General features: G+C 42.8%; 1 protein-coding gene across 2 annotated transcripts in view; it reads left to right on the forward strand.

The window, feature by feature from the left end:
• Positions 1–24,860, forward strand: part of lingo2 (leucine rich repeat and Ig domain containing 2) — a 600,622-nt gene that overhangs the window by 447,572 nt on the left and 128,190 nt on the right. For both annotated transcript variants that reach the window (XM_055632401.1, XM_055632402.1), the window contains one exon: positions 16,454–16,589. In XM_055632401.1, coding sequence (XP_055488376.1) covers positions 16,473–16,589 — 117 coding nt within the window. In that variant the 5' untranslated portion in view covers positions 16,454–16,472. The remainder of the gene's footprint in view (positions 1–16,453; positions 16,590–24,860) is intronic.

A 24,860-nucleotide genomic window follows, 5' to 3' on the forward strand; every position in this document is an offset into this window, starting at 1 on the left:
TGCTCTGGCTTGAAGCTAAAAGGCACTACTGTAAATGCACTTACCTCCTGTTTGCACTGTATATTGGTTTTAGATAAAACGCTACCATTTACGGCTGTGATTTTTGGCCATCTTACTCAGTCCCCCTCCGCTGAGCAGGTGCAGAGAATTCTTCTCATCAATGAAAAATAAAAGTGTTATTAGTCCTTAAAAAAATGTTGAGAATCTCTCTCCTGTCAATCACTCCATGAAAGCCACACCTTTTCCGGTGGGGGGGAGGAGCTATAAAACCCGGAAATGTGGGTGTGGCTCAGTCTCTCCAAGATTGAGGAGGGAGAGGTCAATACTCGCTGTCTTTAGTGGCTTTGCACCCTACTTCAAATGGTATGAAACTGCACTTGAATTTGGTGGCCTTGCACCCTGCTAGAAGTGGTAAGAAGCTGCATTTGAATTTGGTGGCCTTATACCCTGCTTGAAATAGAATTTCAAGGATTAGCCGTGAGTCAACTACCAGCCCACCAGCCGTGAGTGAGTTGCCAGCACAACAGGCTTGATTGACTGAGACGCCAGCCCAAGAATCCAATTGGCGCACAATTTGCATATTAGCCCTCTGGAAACCAGTCCCTTCAGCCCACAACACCCATACTAGCGCTCCAGAAAGCCCCCCCCCCCCAACTGGCCACCAATATTAGAATTGGTGGAGAGGTGGAATATTGCGTTGGATGACCAGCCCTCCTGTGTGAAGCTGGGACCCAATGGGTCCCACTTTGTTTAGTAATTACTACAACCCTACAATAATATGTCTAGGAATCGATAGTTTTATACACTTATATACAGGTGCACAACCTTTTATCCGGTGTTCCAGAAACCGAAAAGCTCCGAAAACCGGCCATTTTTTCCAGATGTCGTCTGCGCACCAAAGCTCGCGTTTGGTGCCAAACTTGACCCAAAACGACCCACGGTCAACCCAGGTCTGTACTACTGTAGCGGCTGCCTCCTCCCTGGAGACCGGGAGACGCTTAAACATCTGTAAATCATTGCTTAAATGTTAGTCAGTTAGTTTGGAGGGCTTTTACGTGAAGGGGGGTGAAGGGGTAAACTTTAATTCTTAGTCCCCTACCTGGTCGGAGAGGCGGGGAGCGGTCAATGCCTTACCGGGTCGCCGTGCAGTAAGCTCCGCAGCGCTGTGGCCGGTGGGGCCGCGGGCGGCGCCGGTTGTAGCTCCGACCCCGGCAACTCTACCCCTGGCTGCGAGGCGCTCCAAATCCAGCGCGGCCCGCGGCCGGACGCCCCAGCTCCGCGAATGTCGGGAGTCGGCGGCATCGCAGCGCTGGGATACCAGCGGGGTGCGGGCAATGCCTTACCGGGTCGCCGTGCGGCAAGCTCCGGAGCGCTGTGGCCGCCGACACACAACATCGCGGAGCGTCGCTGGATTTGGAGCCGCGCAGCCAGGGGTAGAGTTGCCGGGGTCGGAGCTCCAACCGGCGTCGCCCGCGGCCGGACGGAGCCCCCAGCTCCGCGGCTCCAAATCCAGCGACGCTCCGCGAATGTTGGAAGAAGGCGGCCACAGCGCTCCGGAGCTTGCCGCACGGCGACCCGGTAAGGCATTGCCCGCTCCCCGCTGGTATCCCAGCGCTGCGACGCCGCCGACTCCCGACATTCTCGGAGCTGGGACGTCCGGCCGCGGGCCGCGCTGGATTTGGAGCGCCTCGCAGCCAGGGGTAGAGTTGCCGGGGTCGGAGCTACAACCGGCGCCGCCCGCGGCCGGACGGAGCCCCCAGCTCCGCGAGGTTGGGAGTCGCCGACCAGGTAGGTAGGGGACTAAGAATTAAAGTTTCCCCCTTCACCCCTACACCACCACCACCACATAAAATCCCTCCAAACTAACTGACTAACATTTATGCAATGATTCTCCCGGTCTCCGGGGAGGAGGCAGCTGCTCCAGACTTTTCAAGCCGCCCGTGCTACCTACCTAATCTACGCTAAAAATCTTCCATTCTGAAATCCGAAAATGTCCGAAATCCGACAAGTGTCTGGTCCCAAGGCTTTCGGATAAAAGGTTGTGCACCTGTAATTGTAATTACCTTTGCTACATTATAAATTGACTGTTTACCCCAATAATGGCATCTCATTCCACATTGTCATCGAAAAGTTATTAATGGGCTGTTTTTGAACAGCTATCAAACTTTTGGTTTCGATGGAAGACAGACACAAATAGCTCAGTAACTCAGCGGGACAGGTAGCATCTCTGGAGAGAAGGAATGGGTGATGTTTTGGGTCGAGACCCTTCTTTAGACTGAAGGGAAAGGGAAACGAGAGATTTAGGGAATCCAAAGGAGAATTAAAGCAACTGGGTGATCTGGTTTAAACCTGGTTTAGATGAATGGTTTCCAGATTAACCACTCCCATCCTGCTTTCTCTGTCTTTTGCCTCCTACCTTTATCCAACAATGTTCAATTTGGTGGAGCCCATAGAATTCAAAATTTAATCTGCCTAAAGTTCAAGTAATTGCAATTTTATCCCTCTCGCCACATGGATATGTGTGCATTTTCCTACTTCATTTTTTTATTCTCATCTGTTCCAAGTTCCAGATTTTAGAGTCAATGTTACTTTGACTTGCCCAGGAACAACACTACATCCTCGGACTTCATTCAATGGTTTAAAATGTCCCAGTAGAGCTGGTACTGAGTAAAATGTCCCAGTAGAGCTGGCTGCCCACTGTTGTAAAGGCAAGGTGAATTAATCGCATAGTAGCTTAATGAAATTCATTGTTTCATCAGCCAGTGGGCAGTTAGAAGAAGAGTTAATGTTCCAGGTGATGATCTTTCATCAGAACTGGAAGAGATGGAATATGCAGGTTAAACTTCAGATAAAGAGAGAGAGAGAAGAGAGAATAAAGATTGTCTGTGAAAGGGGAGAGATCAATCTTCCATATTCTAACACCTCATGTGTTTTCACCAGCTAAAAGATATTCTCCTGTACAGTGGGACCTCCACAATTCTCAAGTTGACTCTTCCTTCTGGGACTATAGTTGACTCACACCCACTCTCTTTAGACTTCACACTTTAGAGATATAATGCGGAAACGGGCCCTTCGGCTCACTGAGTCCGCACTGACCAGTGAACACCCCATACATTCTCAAAAATACTTTTTTCCCCCACAGGTATCCCATGGCTGCAAAATAATTCAGCTATTTGAGAACAGTTTTATATTGTCTGAATTCAGTCCCTAGGTTGATATTGGGTGTCTTGTCCAGTTTTACTTTAATTATTTTTCAACAAAAAGGTTTTGCTGCAATTTGAAGTGATGAATCTTCTCTCCCAAGTTTGTTGGTTGACAAGATGGCTGCATACAAATACTTTAAATACATTAAAACACCCGGTGGCAGGTTTGAGATTCCTATTGCAATTAATTATCTTAAATATAATCTGGATATAAAAGGTTATACCAAAAGTGCAAATGGAGATGATTGTGTTTTACATGAAATCCAGTGGATCAGATAGAAAAATAAATGCAATGTGAATTTCCATGGAAATCTCATTTCACAAAAGGAAATAAAATCCACAAATGAAATGCTTTCAACTTATACCATTTTCCAATTAAATGTTATATCTAGCTATCATTAGAGTTGATTATTTCTAAAGGTCAATGACTTTGAAATTAATTTTTATCCTGTGATCACAAGCATCCTGTGATAATAATGTGATATTAACACAAACTACATTTTGTCAGCTGTTTAACAATAGACACTGTACTATTGACTAGAATTGTTGACCACTGGGTTAGGAGCAGGTTGGTCCCCTACAGCTTACAATGAGATGAAAACTTAGGCATCATCCATGTTTAGTTTCAAACCCAATCTTCTGAGTTGAAAAAGATAGGTGATTTTGATATCTGAAGATAAAGATTCCATTTAGGATACAGCCAGTGATCTGAATGTAAGTTGAAGCCAAAATTACTTAAGTCGCAAACGATATAATTTTTTTTCACCCACTGCCAGTGAAACATTATGCTGTTATTTTTTTTTTTTAATGGTGTAGTTTGATTAATATAATTAAAGTTGGGCTCAGCAGAACATTTTCAGTGAGCTAATTAGGTCAATGAGTGAAAGTAATCATCAAATGAAGGCTGCGCAATGAGGAAATGCTGTTTGAATGCTTGGATGGTGCAGGCAGTTTTCAGATTAATTGATCATTGCTATGCTTTGAACGTGCCTACAGATGTTGACTGGAAATCTCCAACTAAATGCTGGTGAGGCATCAATTTTGAGGAGCAGTGCATTTTCTCCTGAAAATGCAGAAATCGATAGCTATTTTACAACAATATGCTGCTGGATGGCTCAGAAATAATACGAATGGAAGATTCCTACGTCACTTGGAACAGCATATCAAGGATTACCAGATTACCTCATACAGAATTTATACATAAATGTTTTATATATAGGTTCTCAGAACTTATATGTATATTTACAGCTGTAATGTTAATTATCATAGCGAGCCTTTTGAAATAATTGAAACTCTCAAAGAACCTTCAAGTTATATGTTTTTCAATTAAAATTTACATCCAAGTTCTATTTTCTATGATTAACTTCAAATACAATTTAAAACTGTACCAATACTCGTGCAAGAACATAAAGTTTTCATGGGTTTGTGTTTCCTCATAACATAGGAGGTGAAATTGCCCTCCAAGTCTATACCAGCTCCCAGAGTAATCCCATTCCTCTACATACGCCTGCAACCATTCTTTTACACATGCATATTAAAACCATTCTGATTCTCCTTTCACCTACCTATACAGGGCACAATTTGCAATAGCCAATTAAACTAACTTCTAGCACAAAGGAAACGGAAGCACCCAATGGAAATTCAATTGCAAGGAGAATGTAATAATTCCACACAATCAGTACCAGCGGTCAGAATTGTACCCAGGTTACTGTATCTTTAATAGACACAAAAAGCTGGAGTAACCCAGCGGGACAGGCAGCATCTCTGGAGAAAAGGAATGGGTGGCGTTTCGGGTCAAGACCCCTCTTCAGAATGATGTCAGGGGAGAGGGAGATACATAGATAAGGAAGTGCAAGCTGTGAAAACAGGCTAAAGGGGATTAAGATCAAGTAAAATGCAGAATAGATCATTTTTAGATGGGAGAAGGTAACAACAAAGCAAACAGAAATACAATGTAGTCAGAAACAGTCAGATTGGTCGGAGAACTGGGAAGGGGGAGGGATGGAGAGTGAGGGAAAGCTAAGGTAACTTGAAGTTAGACAAGTCAATGTTCATACCGCTGGGGTGTAAACTACCCAAGCAAAATATGAGGTGATGTTCCTCCAATTTGCTCTGGGCCTCAATCTGACAATGGAGGAGGCCCAGGAGGCCCTATATCTGTGAGACAGCTTCAGTGTATCAACACATTCTCCTAGTGCACAAATCTTTGGAAACGTGGGTTTTGCTGGTTTGGAAAATAGGGGAAAGAAAAACACATTCTTTCATCAACCACCGCATTTTTGTCATCCTGTCTTTCCCTCTAGTTGTTGCTCTAACATTCTTTCCCAATTCCCATTCAGACCTTGGACTTTTAAACAATATACTAATTCATATAGTATGCCAAATATGCAGGAGAACATAAATGTTACTTTTGTTTTTAATGAGCTCCACTTGCAATCTCCAAAGGAAATTTTGTTTGAGGTTTGGGGAAGTCTTGACAAAATATCTCAGAAAAATCTCAGTTTATTCCAGAGGTCCTGTTTACATTTCCAGTATTAATAACTTTGAATTAGAAACAAACTACCAGAAACCCCAGCCTAAACTGTTATTTCCATCATTTTATTTTTATTTCCAATTTCTACCAAGTGCAGTGTTTTTTATTGCGGGCGACATTGAATTGCTTATGCCCCTGTCCCACATAGGAAACCTGAACGGAAACCTCTGGAGACTTTGCGCCCCACCCAAGGTTTCCGTACGGTTCCTGGAGGTTGCAGGTAGTGGAAGCAGGTAGGGAGACTGACAAAAACCTCCGGGAACCGCGCGGAAACCTTGGGTGGGGCACCAAGTCTCCAGAGGTTTCCGTTCAGGTTTCCTAAGTGGGACCAGAGCATTAGTCTTCAGCATAAGGTAAAAAGCACTCAGAACCAAGATCAATGCTTTACTCACAAGCAGATGTCCCTGTAAAGAGAAGATGTCTTGACCACTGCAATATTTTGCAATCTCATTAATGAGTGACAGGAAAAAACTGGTATCACCTTTTACCAAGACAATTGGGGGAAGACTGTTCTTGTCTTTGCACTATTATTGTATGTTTGTGTTTTTTTTTAAATATATACTGAACTTATTTTCTTTTTGTTTATTATGGTGTATACAGAGTACTATGTTTACCTATCTCTTATGCTACTTCAAGTAAGAACTTCATTGTTCTGCTTTGAGACATATAACAATAAAACACTCTTGAATCTTGAAACTTGGAAACACCACCACAGCTGGCAAGCTCCTTTCATATCACACACCACATTGACATGGAAATATTTCACCATTCATTGCCACTGCATTAAAACCTTATTTTATCAAGATCCTCCCTATCTAAGCAGGCAATAAATCCTGGCCTCGACCATGTCACCCACATTCCACAGGGAAATTTAGTACTTATAAAGTTGAAAGTAGTCTTTATTGTTCCCATTAAATGTCATTATATCCAACAGGTCCAACTGAATTATAACATTGAGGCCAGCCAGCAAACAGATATTAACAAAATCTGCCAATCGTGCTTAATCCAATTTGAGCTGAAGAATGCGTGATTTCATTTCCAGTGCAATGATTTTAAAGCAGCACCAAAGGTACAGAAATCTGATTTTTACTGTACCTGTGCTTAAAATTGATTACATTTGTCCTCTATTTTCATCAATTATAACTGCATGGCCCAAAAAGTAAAATAATCAAATGGAAACTCCTGAGCATTGTACAAATTCCATTTATAAATTGAAAGGATTATCTACTTGTAATTGTTTTTAACATTGCTCTCAAGATTATGTGTATACGCTTCCCTCAGTAAAATTGAACACAATTTCAGTGCTTGCCATTGATCTACCACAGTCATCAAGGCTAATCAACCAAATTGTTAATGACCTAATAGAAGAATCACCCTCATAATTGCCCTTCTTTCTGATTACCTTAGTGGATCATTAATTAAAGAAATTATCAATTTCCTGTGAAATGAAGAACTTCAGGTCTTTATAATTCACCGAGGATAAAACGTTTACATCATACTCAAGTCAGAGTCACAAGGTTATCAATAACCCCTGATTCAGTGCCAAATTACCAACAATCTCAAGTCAACCAAAAAGCAAACAGATGGAACCTTCATTTTTATAACGACAATTACCATTCTTTTTGTCCAGCATGTGATCAAGTTTAATTTACAACCCTGTAATGTAACCGTGCCCTGGAGAGGTCGGACAACATTGTTCAAGCTTTTATTTGGAGGAATTGCAACAAAACATTAATTATGCGGCCAAAGTAGCCATGGTGCACACCAGGTTGGAACAATGGATTCTTAGATGCTGTTTGTATACCCTGCGGAATTGAGCACATTCACATTATGTTTATAACAGCAAGAAAAATGTATGAAAGAGACATCAATATTTTTGAGTAATTATTAGAAATAAATAATGACATAAGGAGTTCCATCATTTTGTTCTGGGCTCTGGGGAACTATTAACTCAGCCTGTGATAAATCACAAAATGGGTCAGTGAGATATTTTTAATTGTGGTAGAAGAAAAATATTTAAAGGGATAATGGAAGCTAGATGAGACTACTACAGACTTGGCTGCAGACATCAAATTACAGCCTCTCTACAAGCAGTGTTGGCCATTTTAAAACTGGCTCTAAGTTATTGTTCTGCATAATTTACACAGATGTTGCCATTTTCTGCTTCTAGTACTTATTTGGGCTATGGTGTAGCAGCAGTTCAGCAAACACATATAGTGTGCTAAGTGCAGGAAAATTTGCAGGATTTGTTGTGAGATGCTGCACCCTGATAAATTCCTGCCCTAATCACATTTAGTTCCAAACGATTGAACTCCTGTTTACATAATAACATTCTTCAAGGAACGGGGGTCGCCCTCCCTTACTATAGATAAGGCTCGCACCAGGGTCTCTTCCATGCCCCATAACACTGCTCTCTCTCCACATCCCCCCCACTCGTAACAAGGGCAGAGTCCCCCTAGTCCTCGCATTTCACCCTACTAGCCGTCACATACAACAAATAGTCCTCCGTCACTTTTGCCACTTCCAACGTGACCCCACCACTCGCCACATCTTCCCATCTCCCCCCACTGTCTGCTTTCCGCAAAGACCACTCCCTCCGTAACTCCCTTGTCAATTCTTCACTTCCCTCCCACACCACCCCCTCCCCGGGCACTTTCCCTTGCAACCGCAAGAGATGCTACACTTGTCGCTTTACCTCGCCCCTCGACTCCATTCAAGGACTCAAGCAGTCGTTCCAGGTGCGACAGAGGTTCACATGCATCTCCTCCAACCTCATCTATTGCATCCGCTACTCTAGATGTCAGCTGATCTACATCGGTGAGACCAAGCATAGGCTTGGTGATCGTTTCACTGAACACCTCTGCTCGGTCCGCAATAACCAACCTGACCTCCCGGTGGCTCAGCTCTTCAACTCCCCCTCCCATTCCATATCCGACCTCTCTGTCCTGGGCCTCCTCCATGGCCAGAGTGAGCACCACCGGAAATGAGAGGAACAGCACCTCATATTCCACATGGGAAGTCTGCACCCTAGTGGCATAAACATTGAATTCTCCCAATTCCATTAGCCCTTGCTGTCTCCTCCCCTTCTCAGCTCTCCCTCAGCCCTCGGGTTCCTCCTCCTCCTTTTTCCTTTCTTTCCCCTGCCCCCGCCCCACCCTCCATCAGTCTGAAGAAGGGTTTTGGCCTGAAACGTTGCCTATTTCCTTCGCTCCATAGATGCTGCTGCACCCGCTGAGTTTCTCCAGCACTTGTGTCTACATAATCCAGGAGCCTGGATGTCAAAGCAGTTCAGGTTTATACACAGCTTGTGTGTCCTTAAGGTTTTTGGCAATAAAGCACTTTTGACCATTCCAGTTGAGTGAAAATTAAATGGTGTTGGTAGTTCTAGATTCACAGATTTTGAAAGGAATGCAATATAATAAGAGATCACCATTTGTTAATTGAATACTGAAAAACAATAAGATGAGATGACCTCAAACTGTTTAATTAGTAAGCAATTCCACAATTAAGAACATTCCACATATGATCTCTCGAATGGCCTGAGTTTAGATTAGTTTAATTTATTATTGTTAAGTGTCAAGTACAGTGAAAAACTTTTGTTTGAGTGCTATCCAGTCAAAACACACATTGTAGGATGGAGTCAATGGAAGAGAGGTTGGTTTGAGTGATGGTCTGGGCTACGTTCACATTCTCTGCAATTTCTTGTGGTCTTGGATGGAACTGTTTCTGAACCAGGCTATGATGCATCCTGATAAAATGCTTCCAATGGTGCATCTATAGAAGTTGGTGAGGGTTGATGGGGACATGCTGAACTTCCGAAGCCTACTAAGATAGTAGAGGCATTGGTGTGCTTTCTTGGCCGTAGCTTCAATGTGGCTGGTCCAGGAAAAATAGATGGTGATATTTATTTCTAGGAACTTGAAACTTTTGACCATCTCTACTTCAGTGCCATTAATGTATATTGGGTGTGTGTACTGCTTCATTTCCTGAAGTAAACCATAATCTCCTTTGTCTTGTTGACATTGAGGAAGAGGTTGTTGGCTTGGCACCAGGATATGAGGTTCACAATCTCCTTTCTGTACTCCGTCTTGTCGTGATTTGGTATCTGGCCACCACAGCGGTGTCGTCAACAAACTTGTAGATTGAGTTAGCCAGTTTAAGCCTGTCCAATACAACTTTTGGTATCCTTGTTCCTGTTCAAAGAAAATTTAAATCATAAACGTATATTTATTACTTTCTGATGATAATTTAAAATTCACGTTGTTTTCAGGGGTTGATTTAAAAAAAAATGTTGACTTTAAAAATAGGATCTTAGAGTACCCAAGCAAGCAATGCAGGGTAAATCTTCATAACCTACGAGTGAACATTCAGTTGGAACATTTACAATTCTTTAGGAAACATGTCAAGGGCTTAAAGAATGGAGAGAGGGAATTGACTGGAACCATAACAACAACAATACTTCAAAGTCACTCCTTTGCTGGGAGACAATATAGCATATCTTGAAGATACCATGTACATTCTCCCCATCAACATGAACAGTTCCATGCAACAGTGAATTTTGAGTTGCTTATTATCAGTCATATTCATTATAACCCACTACAGCATGCAAGCCTTGCCACAATCGCCAGGTATCTGTGCCACTGCTTTGTGATTAACTTGGTCTGCAATTCCCTTTTGGCATCCTTGATGCCTCTATGAATGTCATAAATTGATTTATTGTAACGTTCGGGATAGTTTGACTTGCATGTTTGCATAATTTGACTCGCATCTGGGAGTGGACCTTGCAGTTCATCCATGATTTCCAATTGGGGAAATTTGAGTATTGCAATGCTTTTCTTTGCACACTTGCTGACAAAGTCTGTGACAGCAGGTTGGAAGCTGTATATTTGGATCAATCCACTGACTCAAACCAATCACAAAGGATCTCATTATGTTTCTTCTGACCAGCACTGCACAACTTTAACAGTTTAGTTTAGTTTATTATTGTCATGTGTGAAAAACCTTTTTTGTTACATGCTATCCAGTCAGCAGAAAAACCATACATGATTACAATCAAGCCTTCCACAGTGTACAGATACAGGATAAAGGGGATAAAGGGTTTAGTGCAAGATAAAGTCCAGTAAAATCAATTAAAGATATTCTGAGGGTCTCCAATGAGGTAGATAGTAGGTCTGAGCCAGGTCCTCCTGCTTCAGTTTCTGCTTATAGTCAGGGACTTGGTTTATACTCTCTAGAATTTAGAAGATTCGCTTATGTGGGATCCTTATCAAAAGCCTTCTGGAATTATTAAGGGGTTGGTTCAGGCTAGATGCACGCTACTAGAAGATTGTTCCCGACATGATTAGGGTAAGTCCATGGACAAGGGGTCACAGCTTTCCAATAAGGGTTGCTATCCTTTTAAACCGAGACTGAGAAGAACTTTTTAATTCCCCATTTTCAGAGAGTGGTGAATCTCTTAAAAAGTGGGGTTACGTTTGCTACTCTCAGGAACTACTCCACAGAGGAGTAGTTGAGGCCATTACTAATGCATCATATGGCTACTTTTAAGAGGGGGAGTTAGATGGGCCCTTGTGGCCTAAGGGGATCAGGGGGTATGGAGAGAAGGCAGGTACGGGATACTGAGTTGGATGATCAGCCATGATCATATTGAATGGCGGTGCAGGCTCGAAGGGCCGAATGGGCTACTCCTGCACCTAATTTATATGTTTCTATTTTTCTATATGTCCAAGAATTTGCCTTGGTGATATATTAACTTAATCACATATCTGCCATGGTCTTATCCGATTCTTAATCTTACTTATATTCCTTTCTTCCTATGTTGCTAAGAGAAGCTTGTGTGGTGATAGTATTGATGTAACTGTTTGATTAACATGGAATTCTCAGGGTTCATTGATAATAAAAATAATATCAGTGGGAGGTGATTAGATTCATTCTTGCTGGAGATACTGCAATATGACATCAATGTAACATGTTAGCTGAAATTAAATACATGGCTTGATATATATTAATTTAATGATGTAACTTCTACTTACAATGAAGTAAACTGGAAATTAATTCAGGCTTCAACTGAGATTCGGATACCTATTTTTAATATTCATATTAAACTGGGATGGGAAATATTGCTGAAAATCAAAAGGTTGTTTTTACAATTGAGAAAAATAACAAAAGTTCAGTGTTCACAGTACAGGCATAGTTGATGGCAAGCTTCTCCATCATAGTAGTGAGTTTGTGGTGAAAATATTGTATCCACTGGAGCACATTTAGCAGCTGCCCTGAACTGGAAAAAAAAAATCATAGGCTAAAGTAAAGTAGAGCGAGGACAGCAGTCTCCACACAGAGAGTACCCAAGGTCAGGATCAGACCCAGGTCTCTGGTGCTGTGAGGCAGCAGCTCTGTCAACAGTGGCACTGTGCTATATAGCTTCAATGTGGTTGGTCGAGGAGTATAACGGTAATAGATAGTAATATTCACCCAAAGAACTTTAAGCTTTCAACCATTTCCACTTTGGCACCATTAACGTTGATTAGGCATGTACTCCACAATGGTTTATTTTAAAGACAATAACTAGCTCCTTCATCTTATTGACATTGAGGAGGAAGTTGTTGACCTGACGCCATGTTACCTAGCTCTCTATCTCCTTCCTGTCTCATCATTGTTCGAGATCCAGTGCACCACAGTGGTGCCTTTTGCAAACTTGTAGATGGTCAGAGCAGAATTTGGCTGCACAGTCGTGAGTGTATAAGGAATATGATAGGGGATGAGAATGCATCAATATTGAGAATTATTGTGGAGAATGTGTTGCCATCTATCCTCATTGATAATGGCCTGTGGGTCAGAAAGTCAAGAATCCAGTGGCAGAGGGAATGCTGACTCCTGGGTCCAGTGAGCATAGAGATGAGTTTGGATTAAAAAAAATCAACCAACCTCAAATCAAGAGGCTGCGGAGCAGGCAATGATATGAAAGTTTAGCTGGTTATCTTCTTTTCAGGCAGTCTCTCAGGATTAAAATTATCTAGTTCCATGCTGCTTAAGGTAGAGCTTAAAAATAAAAAGGGATTATACTCTCGGTCTCCCAATAGCCAGCGGGAGATAGTGGAACAATGGTTCAATGGTACTTTATTGTCACGTGTACCTGAGTTCCTTGAAATTATTTTTGACATACAGTTTGGTGACAATCATACTATGTTAGGCACAATCATACTAAGTACAAGAGTGTGCCTCTGTGACATGACTGTGCCTCCCGCAATCGACCGCTAGAGCCGCTGAGGGTGTGGGACCCCCTCTCGCTCAGTGGCATTGGTCACTTCTTCCAGCTGCAGATGCTGCCAGATTGTGTAGACAGATAAAAGAAAGATGTTAAAGCAACAGGATTGTCATAGTGAATGACTTTAATTTCACAAATATTGATTGGGATTTACTCAGTGCAAAAGGTTTAAATGAGGCAGAAATTGTTAAATGTTCCAGTGAGGGGAAGGGATATAAATAGCAAGATAAGTGAGCCTCGCATGACTACGGAGATTGTAAATTTGCTCAAAAAGAACAAAGAAACGTACGTAAGGTTTAGAAAGGTGAAATAAAACAGTGTCTTTGGCGAATGTAAAGCAAGTGTCAAAGTACTCATGTGGGTTTTGAGAAGCGCCAAAAGGGGTCATGAAATATCATTGTTCAGACCAATTAAAGAAAATCCCAAGGCTTTTTATATGTATATTAAAATCACAAATATAACCAGGTAGGAGCACTCAAGCCTAAAGGAGAGAATTTTATGCATGGAGTCACAGGATGTAGGTGGGATACTAAACAGGTACTCTGCATCTGTATTCACTAAGGATGTCATGTAGGACAGTTTGATAATTGTGGGGAATATTAATATGCTGGGGTAATTTGAGATAAAGAAGGAGGGTGCTGGAACTATTGTGACTTTTAAGCGGGATAAGTCCCCAGGGTCTGAAGGGATCTATCCCAGGTGACTGAGAGAGGCAAGATAGGAGATTGCAGGGGCATTGACAAAGAATTTGTTTTTTTCTGTAGCCACTGGTGATTTTCTGGAAGACTAGAGAGTTGTCAATGGTGTTTCTTTGATTAAGAATAAAAGTAGAGATAATCCAATAAATTATAGTCATTGAGCCTCATGTCAGAGGTAGGGAAGCTATTGGAAAGGATTCTTTGGGATAGGATTTACTCTCATTTATAAAACTATGGGCTAATTATGGTCAGTCAGTCAGTCAGCATGAACATTGTCTGTAGGAGGTCATGTTTTCAGAGCCTGATTGCGATTTTTGAAGAGATAATGATGATGATCGATAAGGACACGTTGGTGGATGTTGAACATATAGATTTACTAAGGCAATATAAAAAAGATACAGCATTGAAGCAGGCCTTTCAGCCTACAAGTCCACACTGACCATTGATTTCCCATTCACACTAGTTCTATGTTATCCCACTTTTGCATCCACTCCCTGGAGGCTATTTATAGAGGCCAATTAACCTACAAACCCACACGTTTTTGGGATGGGAAGGGAAGCTGGAGCAACCAGAGAAACCTCAAGTGGTCACATGTAGAAGGTACAAATTCAACACAGACAGCACCTGAGATCAGGATTGAACCAGAGTCTCTGGTGCTGTCGAGTAGTAGCTCTACCAGCTACACCACTGAGATATAGTCCCTCACTAGACTAATTGGGACCCGTTGGGCTGGTCATCCAACACAATATTCCACCTCTCCACTAATTCTAATATTGGTGGCCAGTTGGGGGGAGGGGGGATTTCTGGAGCACTAGTATGGGTGTTGTGGGCTGAAGGGACTGGTTTCCAGAGGGCTAATATGCAAATTGTGCGCTAAATGGATTCTTGGGCTGGCGTCTCAGTCAATCAAGCCTGTTGTGCTGGCAACTCACTCACGGCTGGTGGGCTGGTAGTTGACATGGTTAATCCTTGAAATTCTATTTCAAGCTGGGTATAAGGCTACTATATTCAAGTGCAGTTTCTTACCACTTCTAGCAGGGTGCAAGGCCACCAAATTCAAGTGCAGTTTCAGACCATTTGAAGTAGGGTGCAAAGCCACTAAAGACAGCGAGTATTGACCTCTCCCTCCTCCATCTTGGAGAGACTGAGCCTCTCCCCCCCCCCCCCCCCCCCCCAGCGGAGGGGGACTGAGTAAGATGGCCAAAAATCACAGCCGTAAGTGGTAGCGTTTTATCTAAAATCAAAATACAGTGCAAACAGGAAGTAAGTGTATTTACAGTAGTGCCTTTTATCTTCAAGCCAGAGCACCCAAGCCACCATTTGCAGTAAGTGGTGTCTTTCAACTTCAAGCCAAAGCTACCAAGCCATCATTCACAGTAATAGTGCCTTTCAACTTCATGCCATCATTTGCAGTAAGTGGTGTCTTTCAACTTCAAGCCACAGCAACCAAGCCATCATTTGCAGGTAGTAGTGTCTTTCAACTTCAAGTCAAAACAACCCAAGCCACCATTTGCAGTAAGTAGTGCCTTTCAACGTCATGCCATCATTTGCAGTAAGTGGTGTCTTTCAACTTCAAGCCACACCCAAGCCATCATTTGCAGTAAGTAGTGCCTTTCAACTTCAAGCAAAGCACACAATCCACTATATGCAGTAAGTAGTGCCTTTCAACCTCCAGCCAAAGCACCCAAGCCACTATTTGCAGTAAGTAGTGTCTTTCAACTTCAAGCCAAAACAACCAATCCACCATTTGCAGTAAGTAGTGCCTTTCAACTTCATGCCACCATTTGCAGTAAGTGGTGTCTTTCAACTTCAAGCCACAACACCCAAGCCACCATTTGCAGTAAGTAGTGCTTTCAACTTCAAGCCAAAGCTCCTAAGCCACCATTTGCAGTAAGTAGTGATTTCAACTTCAAGCCACACCCAAGCCACCATTTGCAGTAATAGTGCCTTTCAACTTCATGCCACCATTTGCAGTAAGTAATGCCTTTCAACTTCAAGCCACACCCAAGCCATCATTTGCAGTAAGTAGTGCCTTTCAACTTCAAAGCTCCCAAGCCACCAATTGCAGTAAGTGGTGTATTTCAATTTCAAGCCACACCCAAGCCATCTTTTGCAGGAAGTAGTGTCTTTCAACTTCAAGCCAAAACAACCAATCCACCATTTGCAGTAAGTAGTGCCTTTCAACTTCATGAGGGGGACTGAGTAAGATGGCCAAAAATCACAGCCGTAAGTGGAGGTGTTTTATCTAAAATCTCCCAAAGCTCCCAAGCCACCATTTGCAGTAAGTAGTGTCTTTCAACGTCATGCCACCATTTGCAGTAAGTAGTGCCTTTCAACTTCATGCCGCCATTTGCAATAAGTAGTGCCTTTCAATTTCAAGACACACCCAAGCCAAGCGAGGGGGGGGCTTTCTGGAGCGCTGGTATGAATCATTTTAGAACCAATAGACATTTATTATTATTAAATTTCCTCTCGGTCTCCACTTTTCCAAATGATCTATGGCACTATTTCAGAGATGAATAAGGGATTTATCCCTGATGGCTTGACCAATATTCATTGATTGATCAGCAGGAGATCCAAGTCTATCATATTGCTGTTTGTAGGAGTTGCTGAAGGGAAAATTGACTGCTGTAACATAGAGCACGCTTTTGAGAACCTTTTGCTACCTTGAGTGGTTCAATATAATTGCAAGACACTTTTCTCAATACTTTATATTCCAGTTGCTCATCAGAATCCTCTTCTACTCTCTCTCTAGGTAAGAGCAAACCACAGTTATGTTATGGGGACTGGTGTGTAACCATGCTCCTCAGTACTGGTGCAACAGTTCTATAATAAGAAGAAGTATCAACCAGGCGATCTTACAGCAAGCGTGCAAGATTGACATGATGAAGGTAAACTTATTTTTTCTCAGTTGTCTATTTAGGTTACAGAGAACAATTACAATAGCAGGTACCTTGAGCAGATGGATTATGACTTTGGGAACTGCTAAATACATGGGGAATATTCCCATCCTGATTTGTAAATCCTTGATGATCCATCAAATGAATTAAATTGCTGTGCAGCAAGGGATTCATCAACAGATCATGGGTGTGGATGGGATACATCACGCAAGATCACAATGAATAGCAGAGCAGGTACACAGCTAATTTTGCTTCTCGTTTTGTAGCAGGATTACATTGGAATTATTGTTTGATCAAATTTCCATCAGGTTGAATGATGAACAGTTGACCTGTGGCCAAATTACCAGGGATGGTCCCCAGCAACTGGAAGGATTAGGGGTTGCTGAGGATGGCCAAACTGAAGTTTGCTTGGAGATATGATGAAGGAAGATTGGTTGTTGCTGAATATTTGAAATTAACTCTGGAGATAGTTGCATATTTTAAACCAGGAAGACCAAGTTTGGGTCTGGAGATTACCCGAGCTGCAGAAGTTGGAGGATCATGCCAGATGTGCTTGAGGGAACATAGGGTGCACTCGTGTTTCTCCTGACCAGCAACCAGAGCTGAAAAGGGCAGAGGTTTGCTGCTTCTGGATAATTGCCTGAGCAGTGTGGATTCCTGAGCCTGGAGTGCCTTGGTCTGTGGTTGTGAATAAATAGTCAGAATCTGAGGACCAGCAACCACAGACATTGTATTATCACCATGCAGCCTTTGGAGAGTGGAAGATTATAAACCAAGAAATAAACATGTCAATTGCATTGGGTTCACATTATTACATTATATTCAAGAGTCATCTCGGGCATATTTAATTGTCATATGTATCGGGACTGGAACAATGAAAATATTGCTTGCTGCTGCTTTATGGGCACATTAAGTAAAACAATACAACAAGCAAACTCCACTATCCCCCCTGTCCTCCACCTCCCCCCACCCAACCCACCACAACCACCATCCAACATTCCTTACATCCCTTGTTGAGGAAAGGGTTAATGCAGAGGTCAGTGTGCCAACATTCAACCAGACCAGATAACGAATAATACACCCTCCTGCTGCTTGTAACACCTTGTTCTTGGATACATTTGACTTTAAATACAATATTATAGTTCAAAATTGACCATTGCAGATATAAGGCCCTTTGTTTCTTGTGTTTAGATCATTTTTGGTTTCACGATTATTCGTCTTCAGGTGTTTATTTGAGTTCTGGCATTCTATTATTTGATTTTGTGTTTAAAAATGCTAACATTAACCCTGTAATCTGTAAACTGAAATGTTGGCATCTTTTGATGATGTGAGTGTTCTGATCTGATTGATGCAGTCATCATTTCAAAATATCAGAAGATATAAAAGGTCACTTTATTTATTCATTGATATAGTATAAATGACAATTTTCTACTGATATTTTTCATTCTAACAGAATTGAAAAGTGGTGTTCATCTCTCATCAAATCTTAGACAGTCCAGGTGTGAAGTGTTTTGTGTTGTTCCAACTGCAATATTAGCAAAATTAAGAGTTTACCAGGTTGACGGCTGTAAAGACTGAAGTATGTGCTTAAAGCCTTTTTGAAGGAATGCCATAATTCTTCTGACTCCTGGGAATATTTGGTCCATGACCAGAATAATACACAGAAAGTTGAGGCCATGCTTTGGGAACACATAGCAAGAAGTATAAGTAGCAAACCACCTCACAGACTATTCATCCATGCCTCACCACTCTCCTCCCGACATCTTCTGGCACTTCCTGCCCTGAATGCTGAAGATTCCATAGTTCCCACATTGGCCTGATCTGATCACCTTAGAACCCACTATAACAGAGACAAGAAATTAGCAGATTTGAAAAAGGATATGGATGCACTGGGGTAAATGTGAAGAGCTAAGAGTCAAGAGAGTCATATGTGCCAGGGACTGGAGCAATGAAATCCTTATTTGCAGCAGCATAAGGTTCAAAGGTTCAAATTTATGTAATGAATTTGCCATACAGCGTTACAATTAGAACAGGCCCATAACACGATGCACATTTATAAAATTCAAAAATTCGATTGATTAGTAACCCCAATACCAGAACAAAAAAAAAGCCTAATGTGTTTCCAAAGAGTGTAAGTAATTCATCAGTTAGTGTTGTGTAGTTTTCTAGTGCCTGATGTTGGAAGCTATTCTTGAACTTGGTTTTCACCCTCCTTTTTCTTCTTCCTGTTGGTAAGAGTAAAATGAGAGCATGGCTGTGGTGGGTGGTTCTTTGATGATGCCGGCTGCCTTTTTGAGGTAGCGTTTCCTATTAATTTCCTTCTATGGTGGAGAGGTCAGTATCTGTGAGGGATCAAGTGGGGTTCACACCTTTTTATAATCTCCTTCTGTTCAGCGTGTTCAAATTGCCGATCCATGCCCTGATGCAACCAGTCAATATGCTTTCCACCGTATACCTATAGAGAGCATTAATCGACAAACAGAATCCCCACGATCATCTAAGGATGATGGGTTCTCTTTGTGATTGCATCAATGACCTGGGCTTCAGACAGATGTTCAGGGATATGCCTGCATAGGGACTTGAAGTGTAAGAAAGAACAGCAGATGCTGGTTTAAATCGAAGGTAGATGCAAAATGCTGGAGTAACTCAGCGGGACAGGCAGCATCTCTGGAGAGAAGGAATGGGTGACATCTCGAGACGAGACCTTCTTCAGACTGATAATGCTGCCTGGTTTCATTCTTCTTCAGACTGAAGATGCTGCATTTTGCGTCTACCTAGGGACTTGAAGTTGTTGATTCTCTCCACCTACAGGCCATTGAAGAAAGTGTCGATGCAAGGTTCACAAGAACGATAGCAAAAAATAAGGCTAGATCTTTAATCTGGGTGTGGCTCATTTCCCTTGAAACAGGAGAGCGTAACTGAATTCCATAATAAAAAATAAAGGTTTTAATGGAATTAACTCAGTACTTTAAATTCTTTAACACAGGAGCAGCGAAGGTGTGATGCAGGTAACATGGCAGCTTGATAAGGGAGCAAGATAGGATTGTGCATGAAACTCAACATTATTTTGTGCATTAAAGCTTGCATTTCTGGTCCTTGGCATTTGCATCCGGGCACAAATGGAATAATAGTAGAAGATATAGGAATGGCAATAGGGATTGTAATGGGAATCAGCTTATGGAATTGGAAAACTGCATCAATCAAGGGTTCCCAACCTGGGGTAAATTTACTCCCGGCGGTAAATTTGTTGATTCTGGATTTGTACATATTTTCATCATTGACTGACTTTGTGTTGGTTCTGGTATGTCTTCATCATCAGTTGTTCATAAATAAGTGAAATAATATCGTTATGTGCTATTAAATTTGCCAGGAGTAAACGGGACAAAAAATGTTTGGCATCCCTGGCTTCGATGGTGGGTGAATTAATGGAAAGGGAGCATGATCAAGGGTCTGGCAGTGATGCTATGAGAACTGATGCTATGAGAATGCAGGGTGACTTGGACAGGTTGGGTGAGTGAGCAGAGGCATGGCCGATGCAGTTTAATGTGAATAAAAGTGAGGTTATTCACTCTGGTAGCAAAAACAGGGAGGCAGATTATTATCCAAATGGTGCATGTTGGGAAAAGGAGAAGTACAACAGGATCTGGGGGGTCCTTGTTCATCAGCCAATGGAAGTAATCATGCAGGTACAGCAGTCAGGGAAGAAAGCGAATGGGATGTTGGCCTTCATCACAAGAGGATTTGAGTATAGGAGCAAAGAGGTCCTTCTGCAGTTGTGCAGGGCCCTAGTGAGGCCACACCTGGAGTATTGTGTGCAGTTTTGGTCCCCTAATTTGAGGAAGGACATTCTTGCTATTGAGGGAGTGCAGCGGAGGTTTACAAGGTTAATTCCCAGAATGGAGGGCTGTCATATGCTGAGAGAATGGAGCAGCTGGGCTTGTATACTCTGGAATTTAAAAGTATGATAGGGGATCTTATTGAAACATATAAGATCATTAAGGGTGTGGACATACTAGAGACAAGAAACATGTTCCTGATGTTGGGGGTCCAGAACCAGGGGCCACAGTTTAAGAATAAGGGGTTAGCCATTTAGATACGGTGATCAGGAAACACTTTTTTCAAACAGAGAGTTGTGAGTCTGTGGAATTCTCTGCCTCAGAGGGCGGTGGACACCAGTTCTCTGGATACTTTCAAGAGAGAGCTATATAGGGCTCTTAAAGGTAGTGGAGTCAGGGGATATGGGGAGAAGGCAGGAACGGGGTACTGATTGGAGATGATCAGCCATGATCACATTGAATGGGGGGGTGCTGGCTTGAAAGGGCTGAATAGCCTACTGCACCTATTGTCTATTGAAGATTTGGAAGTAGGCAATTAGGATATGCAGTAGATAATCGGCATAGTCATCAGGAAAAGTGACTGCAGGTTACCATCAGGAATGCGAGAAGACTATGAGGGGGAATTGTAGCGAAGATCAATGTGAGTGGGGAAAGAGATTGGAGTGACCAGAACCCATGACATCTTGACATAGAGGTGAGTGTGTGACTACTGAGCTTGACAATACTAAATGTTGCGTGTTTCATTGGCCATGAGTATACATGAATTGAAAGTCCATCATTGGAAAGTAAGTAATGTACGTTTGTCAGGGAATTATACTTTGTGTTCCAAGAAACTTTGGCCGGATGTTCCATTAGATTTACTGCCATTGGCCATTCTTATCAGGGTAAGAAATGATGCAATGAGAACATAGAAACATAGAAAATAGGTGCAGGAGTAGGCCATTTGGCCCTTCGAGCCTGCACCGCCATTCAATTTGATCATGGCTGATCATCCAACTCAGTATCCTGTACCTGCCTTCTCTCCATACCCCCTGATCCCTTTAGCCACAAGGGTCACATCTAACTCCCTCTTAAATATAGCCAATGAACTGGCCTCAACTACCTTCTGTGGCAGAGAATTCCAGAGATTCACCACTCTCTGTGTGAAAAATGTTTTTCTCATCTCGGTCCTAAAATATTTCCCACTTATCCTTAAACTGTGACCCCTTGTTCTGGATTGTTCTATGATTGTTCAGATTGTTCTATGATGCAGATCATATGTTTTTTTGTGTATCATCCAACAAAACATGACCCAGGAATTGGAACAGGGAATCTTTGTTGTGTAAAAGGTTGAACAAAATATTACAACTACTGCTGAAAGCTTTTTTTTATTTGTATATGGGCAAGTTGAAGAGCATCTTAATGAGGTGTAGTATATGTTCAAGCCAGCTAGGTATGTGATGTTAAATAGAAGAATTAATGTTATCAAGTTTTCACATTGCACAAGGGCAATTTTCATAAAAATGTCCAACCTTGACTCAGCTGGGTTAGAATGAAATAGAATAGAATATAATGCCATTTATTGTCATTCAAACAAACAAGGTTCAAACAAAATTTTGTTCTTGCAGTCATAACAGCAAAAAAAACAAGGACACACAATTAACATAATTCCACACAAATATCCATCACAGTAAATCTCCAAACACATCCTCACTGTGATGGAAGGCAAAAGTCTTACCTCTTCCCTGTTCTCTGGTCTTTATTCTTTTCCTGCGATCAAGCAGTCAAATTGCTGCATCGAGCCATGCCAGGCGATGAAAAGCCTTGCTCCGGGTCGATTTAAATCCCTCGGTTCGGGCGGGCGAAGTTGCCATTGTGGGAGCTCCGAAATGCGGTCTCCCACCAGGGACCTGCGAGCTGCTGATGTTACCGTCCACAGGGCCTGCAGCCGAAGCCTCCGAAGCTCCGAAGTCGGCTCGCAGCTGCGAGCTCCGAAGTCAGCCAGCTCCACGATGGTGAGTCCGCAGGCTCTGCGACTGGAGCCCCAGGTCGATTCCAGTTGGAGGCCGCTGGCTCCATGATCTTAGGCCCCAACAACAACGGAAACTTGACAGGGAAAAGGTAAGCGATTAAAACGTGTTCCCCCCCCCCCCCCACACATATACACAGCTAAAAATAAAGTAAAACTAAAACCAAAAACATACACCTAACAGGCCAAAAAGAAAGAAAAGACAGACAGACTCCACTTGAGCCACTGTCACAAGGTGCCGCCACACCAAGGTTATAGCCCTCCCATTAATTTTGACAGAGAAGGAGAGAGAAAATTTTATGTCTGATGTTTGGTCCACAAAGATATCAGCCAAAATGATTCCCCTAATGGGCCTGTCTCACTTAGGCACCTTTTTAGGCGACTGCAGGAGACTATGCAGTCCCCACATGGTTGCCACATGTTCGTGGGTAGTTGCCGGGGAGTCGCCTTCATGTTTGCGAGGGGTTCCCGCATTCTGGGAACTAGTCACGGCCTCATTATGGTCACCGCAATTTTTTTCAACATTCTGAAAAATTAGAGGTGACTAGAATTAAGCTGCCATGGAGAGTAGCGAGAATTATCATGCCGTAGGTAGGTCGCTAGGAGGTCCTAGCGGGTTGCCAGGAGGTTGAAAGTTCTCGTAGGTTCACATAGGTTGTAGCCAGTGCTGATCAGTGCATTTCATGGGCTCATTAGGGAAATAAAATGTAAGCAGTAATTTTCAGAACCAAGGATACCCGACCGGTAAGGTTAATGTCTGCCGAGCTTCACAGCCGTGTATCTCTGGCTCCTGAAAAGTTGTCTCCACTCCTACTTCCTCTCTCTCCTCCTCACTCCCCCTCTCGTCCCGTCTCTTCCCCCTTCTCTCCCCCTTCTCTTCCCCCTTCTCTTCCCCCTTCTCTTCCCCCTTCTCTTCCCCCCCTCTCCTTCCCCCCTCCCCTTCCCTCTCGTTCCCCCCCTCCCTCTCCCCCAGTCCTCCCCCTCTCGTCCCCCCCCTCCCTCTCCCCCCCACCTTCCCCCCCACTCTCCCCCTGCATCCTCCCCCCATCTCCCCTCTCTACCCCCCATCTTCTCCACCATCTCCCCCCCCCATCTTCCCCCCTCCCTCTCCCCCTCTTTTAAAGGACTTACCGTACATTGGGGAAACAATTGTAAGCCACAGTCACCGACTGGTAATGTTAAATGTTCGCCGAGCTTCATAGCTGTGTATCTCTGGCTCCTTAAAAGTTGGGTCCACTCCTTCTCCAATCCTTCGCCCCCCCTCTTTTAAAGGACTTGCCTACATGTGTGTCTTGGCACACCTAGGCTTTGCACTGTGTGGATTTTTTAGAGAGCGCTCCCCCCGCTTGCCCTGTCCCCTGCCCGCATAACGGGCTGGTGAAGGAAGCGATGTGTGTATGTGTGTATGTGTTTGTGTTCCACTGACTGCCGCTGTTCCAGTTGCCATTTTTTCAGGTGACTGCCGGCAACGTGACAGTTGCTGCCAGTCGCTTGAAAAAACGCCTAAGTTGGACAGGCCTATAAGTGTAAAAACAAGCCCCTTTTATGAAGTGGCATTGAGGGACAAAGGGGTGGGGAGTGAACCATAAAGCTGTCAAATTCTGAACAAAAGCAAAATCTGTGTGGTTCTGTGGCACGGGTCAAGCTCGAGATGGATCTGGAGAAAAGGAAATGAAAAATCACCAGACCTCCCAGATGCCACAAGAGAACCATTTATCATAATGGTGTGAAATACTGAAGAGTGTACTCGCAGTCCTAGTTTTGCAACTAATCACTATTGGCAAGCCACAAAACCTCTGGCCCAATTTTGAAATCCATTTTGAGTATTAACTAGTGGTCACGGTGGCACAGCGATAGAGCTGCTGCCTAACAGTGAATGCAGCACCGGAGACCCGAGTTCGATCCTGACTACAGGTGGCTGAGTTTGTACGTTCTCCCTGTGATCTGCGTAGATTTACGCCAACATTTTCGGTTTCCTCCCACACTCCAAAGACGTACAGGTTTGTAGGTTAACTGGCTTAGTAAATGTAAAAATTGTCCCTAGTGGGTGTTAGATAGTGTCAATGTGCGGGGATCGCTGGTCGGCGGGGACATGGTGGGCCGAAGGACCTGTTTCCACGCTGGTTCTCTAAAACTAAACTAAACTAAACTAAATGAAGCGAGTATTACAAAAATATCATAAGTGAATAAATATATAGCATGTAACAAGTGCAGGAGCTACAGATACAGTAAAAGATAGTCATTAGTAAATCCAATGCAGAATTACAAAAAATTTAGAAAGTCATGAGAATGCAGAACTCATTTCCTCCAGGAGTAGTTGAGGTGAAGTTGTATAGAGACACTAACGTGGAGGATGATAAACACATGAAGGCGAATGGTATGAATATATTCATCGCATTAGATAAAATATAGTGGGAG

This window comes from Leucoraja erinacea, chromosome 3, assembly GCF_028641065.1.
Source record: "Leucoraja erinacea ecotype New England chromosome 3, Leri_hhj_1, whole genome shotgun sequence".
Taxonomy (NCBI): Eukaryota; Metazoa; Chordata; class Chondrichthyes; order Rajiformes; family Rajidae; genus Leucoraja; species Leucoraja erinaceus.